This window comes from Amblyomma americanum, chromosome 4 (genome assembly GCF_052857255.1).
Source record: "Amblyomma americanum isolate KBUSLIRL-KWMA chromosome 4, ASM5285725v1, whole genome shotgun sequence".
NCBI classification, from domain to species: Eukaryota; Metazoa; Arthropoda; class Arachnida; order Ixodida; family Ixodidae; genus Amblyomma; species Amblyomma americanum.
In genome coordinates this window covers 163,620,017-163,629,182 of record NC_135500.1, presented here as the reverse complement: position 1 = coordinate 163,629,182, position 9,166 = coordinate 163,620,017, and the positions used below count along the sequence as shown (strand labels likewise).

The 9,166-nt window shown below is 44.7% G+C and overlaps 1 protein-coding gene across 1 annotated transcript in view; it reads left to right on the top strand.

Annotated features, from left to right (window-relative positions):
- The window catches only part of LOC144128611 (cell adhesion molecule Dscam1-like), a 396,470-nt gene that overhangs the window by 317,772 nt on the left and 69,532 nt on the right, over positions 1-9,166 (top strand). The window contains exon 13 of the mRNA XM_077662146.1: positions 624-771. Coding sequence (XP_077518272.1) covers positions 624-771 — 148 coding nt within the window. The remainder of the gene's footprint in view (positions 1-623; positions 772-9,166) is intronic.

Below are 9,166 nucleotides of genomic sequence, written 5' to 3'. Positions count from 1 at the left end.
AGTTATGTCACTCCGTCATAAACGGGCTACGCCCTCTGTTGCCAAACCAGGCACGCACCAACCAAAGCCGTTCCAGTCTACTGCATCTTCCTATCATACAATTTTGTCACTTTGTGACTCTTTTCGCGTGTTAATAGCCTACAAGCATTTTTTCCTAGTTCCGTACCCTGTGTACGCAGAAGTGTAACATGCCTTATATTTTACACTAGAGGTATCTTCGGTGGGCTGATTGCGCTTTCACGTAATTATAGAAAATAAGAGGCTTTAGCTTTGATCCAAAAATGCAACGTAGAAGGCGTGTTCTGTCTAGTCTGCTCATGTCCCGTATGATACACGCATTGTGCTGTCTCGAAACTATGCTGCTATTTGTCTCTTCGTTACTTAGACCAAAGGAAGAATAAACCAAAACCTAGCTCACCTTTTTGAATATCGTAGCGGCTGTCCATGTGATAGGATAACACTTCACTGTTCGGAAAACACCAGAGTAGAGACCGCCTGCAGACAAAGTGAAAAGCACCTCTTGTCACGTGAATCGAAGTAATAAGGACTGAACACATTGTAAGTTTTTTTTATCAAAGCTGGGAAAACTGTTTACTGAGATTTTATTGGCCCCTTCATTACAGTGGCTGCTCATTTTAAAGTCAGCTATCAAGCACTTCGTGTCAACAAAGGCGAGCAAGCACGGCTGATTTGCGAAGCATATGGAGAAAAGCCGCTATCCATACAATGGAAGAAGGACAATATGATCCTCGACCATCGCTACATATCAAGGTAGGTGTCATACCTGGAAAACGATTTCCTGTACATCTGTTTACCTTTTTCTTCTATGTTATAACTGAAACCTTTTACCTGTATATATATAAAAAAAATGTTAGTGCTGAACATAGAACTTCCACGAATATTGAGTCCTAGACGACAGCGTTCCGGGTGGTAGGTTTCTCTCCACCTGCGTTTTCTAAACTAAGTTATTACCTTGGTGCACTTTGCAGAAACTTTAAACTGTTTCATTTCGTAAAATCTCTGATATACGCAAGGCCAGTTCCACCCCCTTCCAAAAAAAAAAGATGGACAAAAATGGGACGAATGAAACACAACTGGCCAGCAAATATGGAAGGTCGAACAGGGAGTATGACAGACATGCTAACAGCGGAAGTACTAATGCTATACCATTACTTGCTTGAACAACATATTTACCGTTATATACTCAACAGGCAGTTTTAAAATAGTGTATGAACGCTTACTTACGCTAAGGACAAGAATTTTGCGGGACGTTACGCTGATTGTCACATCCTCTTTTTGTTCAGAGCATGTTCAGCGTATGCAAACGGAGATGCAACTATATTGGATTCGATTAAATTCAGCGCTTCAGCCTAGAGGTACCATCTGACTCAAAACGGGAACCACTTTTGCCAAAAAACTTACGCTCCTATTTAAGCCTAGCAGTTGCAGAACCTTCTCTGTAAATAAAAAAAACTGAGCGAGTTTATCGGTCATTCGTTTCATTATAGGCCAGGTGAGTCAACGCGAAAGCCTGATGCCCCAGTTATGAAAAGTAAGCGTAATGAAAAAGTTAATTACGAGGAATTCACTCCGAAGTGTAAGGGCCTCTCTCAAAGCGCGGCGCCATGTTGAAAAAGATATTTTAAACGTCATAAAGAGCCAAGCAAGCTAAACTTTTTAAATAGCGTGCGTAGGCAAGTGTACGGTAAGGCTTGATTCGAGATAGCGCTTCGTGCATGCCCACTACCATGCGCACTAATTTTTTGCGTACGTTATCGCACTCTGTATATATGCGTATGGTTTGGTTTATGGGTGTTTAGCGTCCCAAAGTGACTCAGGCTATGAGGGACGCCGTAGTTAAGGGCTCCGGAAATTTCGATCATCTGGGGTTCTTTAACGTCCACCGACATCGCACAGTACACGAGCCTCTAGCATTTCGCCTCCATCAAAATTCGACCGCCGCGGCCGGGATCGAACCCGCGTCTTTCGGGTCAGCAGCCGAGCGCCATAACCGCTGAGCCACCGTGACGGCTGTATATCCGCGTATGCTATACTAAATCTGCCTAATATATCGAACGTGCTCATGTAATGCGTGCTGCGTCAAGTAAGCGAAGTTTCAAAGAGTGTTGCGTACTTCATCATTCTGATATGAAGTAACTAATCGCGCTACAGGTAGATGCAATATATTGATGGTGCCCATAAATATGTAAAAGGCTAAAAGAAGGACGGAACACTACCAGAAGCAGTTGTTAGTGTTTATGTCGCAAAAATAGACTCCATTTTTTTTCTATTTGTGACACGAATGCAGCTTAGTGCAACCAGAACAACGTACAGCCGGCATACGCGCGCGCGCGCACGCCCATTTGTAGTAATAACAGGAAGAAGGAGTTGCGTCACATTGGTTATTAAGTTTATGTTAAAACCTCTGTGCACAAGAACAAACCGTGTGCTGCTAGACACCGTCCGTGACAGGCCACGGTACGTAACGGTGGGCCTCTGGGCTAAGGAGGCTGTGAAAATTTCTTTCGTACGCGTTGTCTTTGCAGGCGAGATATTGACTTTTACAAAAGGGAGGCTGCTTATTGCTTGAAGAATTACTCAAGCGCAGCGCTTTAGGCAAGCAGCACAAATCGAGACAATTTGACTGATTTATCAAAATGACGGAATTCGCTGTCTACGTAGGCACGCAAATGCTTACAGTGGGCCCTTGTGCGCTCTACACGGATTTTGTGCTTGAATAGCCGAGGCTGTTTTTTAGGCGTGTGTTGTTCTTTGCCTCTGGCTGTTTATTTTTCATTTTTTTTTTCAAACCACATTGCACTTATAGATGATTCGTAAGTTTTGGCCGACGTTGCCGTCGTGGCGAAAATAGATGAAGCCTCTGTAACTGTGTAATAAAGGTGTTAACATAAACTTAATAACCATTGTGATGCAGCTCCTTCTTCCTGCTATTACTACATATGGTCATGCACGCGCACACACACACACACACACACACACACACACACACACACACACACACACACACACACACACACACACACACACACACACACACACACACACACACACACACACACACACACACACACACACACGCACACGCACGCACACACACACACACACGCACACGCACGCACACACACACACACACACAAACACACACACACACAAACACGCGCACACACACACACACACACACACACACACACAAACACGCACGCACGCACGCACGCACACACACACACACACACACACACACACGCACACACAAATCACAGCGGTGACTAATAATTGGTTCTCACGATTACAACAGACGGCAGAATTATAAAGCCAGTTTTAGCCAATGCAAACAAGCCGACTCACAACATAAAAGGCATCCAAAACGTTGCCAATGTCAGATTCCACGCTGAGATGCTCTCAAACGGTAGAGACAGATGGAAGCAAACGAAGCTGCACCGAAAGGAACACGTCCCGCGGATCGAAGAAGCGACAGCGGCGAGGAAACCACGCTGAGAGACCATTATTACCCGTTCGAATCGAAACCGCACACAGTGAGGCGGGCGCTACCAGTTTCCGAGCTTCTGCAGAGTGCGTGCGCGGCTGGAGGAGGCACGGGGGTGGCGAGGACGGGAGGACCCAATATTTCGCCGTATGCCTGATTCAGGCCCGCTTGTACGGTGCGACATAGTAGGAGGGGGAGGGGGTGCAGGAGGCCTTGGAGTTTAACGATGTGAACATAAATCCCCGGCGGTTCCTTGCCACGGTGCTTCTCGCAGGGGGTACATACGGAAGAAATCAAGAGGGGGCGCCCACCTCCCGTGCACTGGGCTCCTTTTATTTTTCCCTCTATCCCCATACCGTTCCCCCTCCTTCCCAATTTCCGACCGGCCTTTACTACTTCCATCCGCTCACCCGTGTAGTGCGCTGTAGCTTGTTAGCGACGGCAAGTATTGATGTTAGTTTCTCGTGCGTTTATTTTACTTTACGGTATTTTTCCTCGATTAGCTGCTTTTGTTGTTTAAAGAAACGAAGTCGGGAAGAAAGTTTGAAGGAGAACACGGAACAGCGCTTTGAGAGGGAAAAAAACGGTGTTAGCACGATGTTGGTAATAGATAAGGTGATCGATAGCGCAAGTGAACCTCCTCTTGGCTGGCTAGAAAAGCAAGAAACGAACTTTTGCTTGTCGCGTACTCTTGCCGCATAAGTGGCTAGTAGGGTACTGTTTTGCTTTTTTAATTCGTGCTTATAATTTATATGCGGAGTGCTACGACTTGTTGTTGAGTGTCTCCCTTGTAACTGCAGGGCTGCGCATAAAAATGTTCGCTTAGATTCTAGCCCACGGCTATCTGAAAATGTCACAAAGATATTAGTTGCGATCAGTAAGCCAGTAACCTATTGTTTGCGACTTTCGGTGAAGGACGGTTGGTTTATGATATTGTGGTGATCAGTGGAAATACTGCGAGCGCAGATATCGCTGTTTTATTCTGTTTTTAAGCGCTCCATTGAATCATAAATTTAATTGAAACCATGGAAACCACGCGCAATGCGAGACTTGCGCGTCTCAAAGAATGATACAAGCCGCCGCTGTGGTGCAGTGGCTATGACGCTCGGCTGCTGGCCCGAAATACGCGGGTTCGATCCCGGCCGCGGCCGTCGAATTTCGATGGAGGCGAAATTCTAGAGGTATGTGTACGGTGCGATGTCAGTGCGCGTTGAAGAACCCCAGGTGGTCGAAATTTCCGGAGCCTTTCACTACGGCGTCTCTCATTGCCTGAATTGCTTTGGGACGTTAAACCCCCATAAACCAAACCAAAGAATGATATGAAAATGTTCGACATTGCAAGGTTAATTTTTAGGCAAAACTCTGCGGGGTCTCGCCGAAAACGAGCATTTCTTCAAGCGGATTGAATTATTGGTCGACACCTATTAATCCTCGCTTTGACCATTGAAATAAAGTGAAGAAAACTATTAAAAATATCGTTTAAAACTAGGCAACGTAGTTTGAATCAGTTCTTAATCCTAGAGTGACCTGTGATGACCACTTATTTTCTTTACCATGCTTCTTAACTTGCTGTCGTCTAGCTGTTGCTCTATTGGCAATCATAAAAAGGTTGCGACTTTGCAAAGTTTGTCAAGGTTTTAGCTCAACACTGCTACTCCCAAGAGGGAATAGAAGTTGAATCTTCGATTGATTGAAACTACCCCAAAATGTTATACATTGAGTGCCCTATTTTGCATTCTTCTTCTTATTATTTTGACATGCGCGAGGTCGCTCTTGGCCAATGTTGGTGTAAGGGCACTGTGTTTTTTCCCGTCGACTGCTGTAAAGTACCGCGCTTCGAGAAAGAACCTTTGTTTCATGTCTTGCGCTATTCACATTTTTTTACTCGGAATCCATAACTTCCTAATTCTAGAAGTCTCCTTATCTCCGCTGCTTTGCGAGCATAAGGAAAGATAGATTCTCAGGAAATAAAAAAATGGTATTCATGGTTTTAAGAATACAGCAGTGCTTCAGTTTAATTCTTACGGTACTATGGGAAACAAAAATAGCTACCCCCCCCCCCCCCCCCCCCCCCCCCCCCGGCAAGTTCCGAATCATGCCACACTGCATGCGGGCGTCGGCACCCGACGATGTACACCTGGTGTCGAAACCGGTACACTGGGTCGGCACGAGAAGTTCATAGTGCGGCGTGTTTCGGAAATTGGAGGGGGGAGGGTGAAAGGGGGTGGTCAGTAACTGCTGACCCTGATATTACGTACTAGCTTTGCTTACCCCCGTGAACAGCGTGGTCAGTTGGATTCGTGCTCAACTTTGGGAGTCAAGTTTAAACATCAATAATGAGCTTTTACTTCTTTGAAGTTCGTGAACTTCACATCATACTTATACGTTTATAAGATGACACCAAAATGCAACTGTTTTGTTTATTGCTTTCTTAGCTTGAACAAAAGGGAAGGCGTTTAAGAGAATGCCTTGGCAGCTATGCCATAAAAGTTGTTTCCAGTGGAAGATAAAAGGGATTGGCGTGGATGCGCTGTTCCCCGTCATGTAAAAGAGAAAATAGAAGACTTGGGCACCAGTTGCTGCTCAAGACCGGTCATGTAAAAAGACTGGAGACAAAGCGCCTCACAAACTCAAAGGCACTAACAAGTAAAACAAGCAAGCATTGTATACAGCACGATGTTGTCTTGAAGAGATGATAGGAAAGCCTTTGGCGGCTGACAGGAGTACTCGAGCTCGATGCAGAAGTGCGCGCGAAAAAGAAGGCGAAGGAAGTGAGGGAGAACGAAAGCGATGGTGGAAGGCGTAGGAGATGAAACTATTGGAAAAAGCAGCGCTCGATACAAGCCGTCGAGAAGCCGACGTGGACAGGCGCAGCTCTCGGCACAAGATTCGCCCTGGCGGATGTTTTCTCCGCAAAGCGCTGAAGTGACGCCCCAAAAGCAACCCACAAAAACCTGAAAACAGGGTTGGTGTGTAAGACCGGAACTCTCGCCCTCTCTCTTTCTCTCTCTGTATAGCTATCTACGAGGGCAAGCAACTAAATAGCGATGAGAACAGAGACAAATAGATAGGCAAGACGTGAAAGTACACTCGTGCTCCATTCTTTTCAAGCGCAATAGGCCGGCGAGATGTGGAGGCCTCCCCTGAGTACCAGCGGCATCAACAGGGGCTTCACAGGCTAGGCCCGCGGGGCTGCCGGGCCCAGACCAGGGGAGGCAGCGGCGGTGCCGGGTATCGACCCATTAAGCGGGAAACCGGCCTGCTAATTAAACGCCCGGCGAAAAGCGATGGCTGCTTTTACACGGACGACAAGCAGGAAGGCAGGCGAGACTGGGCCGCTGGCGCGTTCGTAGCCAACGTGTCGCTCGCTTTCGTTGTCCTCCATCAGACCGAGTCAATACTGGGCCACCTTTTTTTATTTGCCCCTTCCGCGGCTGCGTGTCTGCTTATCTCTTTGTGTTTGCAGTGCGATCAATAGCGCCAGCTCACTGGCCGCATTAACGGGTTTGGAGATCGCTCGTCAGCAGTGAGGGTGCGTGGTGCTTACCTACCGCACTGGTGCGTAACGGAGCACCGCAGTTTGGCGGAGAACTTTCCCCGTGGTTGGGGTAAACGTTCCACCACCCTGGGAAAAGCGATTGCATCAGCCAGTATTGAAACCCTGAGAGCAAGCAAATCGGCTGAAATGCAGTGCGTCCGTATGGGCGTTTTAAAATCAAGAAAAAAAAGGCGTTGCCGATTTTTTGCAAGAGCGTTTAATGCTAAGAATGTCCTGCATGCTCAGATGTCATACATTTTAATCTCTCATGCAAATTTAACGTCATTTTTTAAAAAAAATGCTCATTTGGTTAGTTGGAGCGCCAGCTTTATTTCAGACTGGTCACAGCTCGCATCTTATATTTCAGCGAACTCTTGTTCTGTTTACGTGTCACCTGGCATCCCTCAAGGGTCGGCTCCCAGTCCCTTAGTGTTCTTAATATACATAAATCACTTTATCACAATGTAATTGCACTCATACGAGTGTATGCGGACAACTGCGTATTAAATCAGGTAATTCACATGCCAGAAATAGCCGGCAACTAAATGCATTATTTTATAGTTTTTTTCACCCGGCGTAATACCTGGCAACTGAAAATATCTTTTACTTACACTGTGGTTATGTTTTTTAGTAAAAGTCCATTACTCTTACTTTTCAATTACACTTGCAATTACTCATTATTGCACGGTGTATTACTTTATAAGTATCTTGGCAACATATTTAGCACTGACATTTCTTGGTCGAAACCAGTTAATTTCATTTACACTAAAGCACTTAAACAGTTGAGGTACTTGAGGCGCAACTTCACTAGTGCTCCAAAACATACTAAGATATTGACATATAAATCTATAATCAGTCCCGTATTAGATTATGCATCTGCTGTCACGAACCTCCTAAATATTTTGACATTATCCTCATTGAGAACATTCAAAGAAAACCAATAAGTTTTAATATAATCGCTAGGAATAACATTCCTCACTCTGCTGCGCCTTGTCTATTATGAACCTAACCGCTCTATCCGTGCGCCACAACTTCGACTCACTGAAGCTCCTGCATTGCGTCGTCAGTTGTTTTTGTCGTGTGTCCCAGCCTTTGTACTTTTTGAGCTGGTCCCCGATCAAGCCAGAGTCACCATAACCTTAACAATAGACTATACTTCGCCTCTACTGATAATTGCAAATACAGTTTTTTTTTCGAGCACAATTGAAAAATGGAACTTGGTCCCTGGAGTTACAAGCTTTCTCCTAATAAAGAATCGAAAAGTCATGTCACATGATATTGCGGATTTTTCGTGTACAGTGTATGTCGTCCATGCCTTTCATGGTACTGCAACTTTTGTCGCTTGCGCATTAAGTTTATTGATGATTTGTTTATACTCCTCCTGTAATGCCCCATATAGAGGCTGCAGTATAAACAAACAAACAAATAAATAAATAAATATTAGATATTGCGGGGAACTAAGGGTATTTAATCATGCGTTTATTTTCGAAAGCAGGAAGCTGTTAGTTCTTTTATATTATTTTTGTGAACAAATATAGACTTCTGTGTACACAATTCTTCTCTAACTGCTCGAGCTTGTTTTGAAACTGAAGTTAATGATGGTTTGTGGCAAGCAGATTCGGGAGGTCCAAGTCGCTTTTTGGTGCAATTTTGATACGAATGCAATACGCGTCAACCGAAAATGTATTAAATGCTAACATATTAAACAAGTACTGCAATGAACCACTCAGTGAGAGTAGGCTACTGCGGCATCAAACACACGAAAGCCTATCTCATGGCTAATTGTTTCTAATTGTTTCGTTATACAGCACTGCTATTAAAAAAAATGAGGGGATATGGACATACCAAAAAAATCGAAGGTGTTTTGTTGTTTTCCACTACTTTGCAACACAATCATTAGTACTGGCGAAAAATTCATCAAGCGCTTTCTTTTTAGACGACAGTCATGTCAGCACACAAAATCTCGGACTCTCTGATGAACATGTTACAAGCCGGCAACACTAAGCTTTTGCTTAAGCATATTTTGCTTATTCAAACAGCATCTTTAAAACTTAGATGCAGCACTTGATATTATAAACTACTAAATTGACCGAATGTACTGAATGACGTATGGTTTTTGGTTT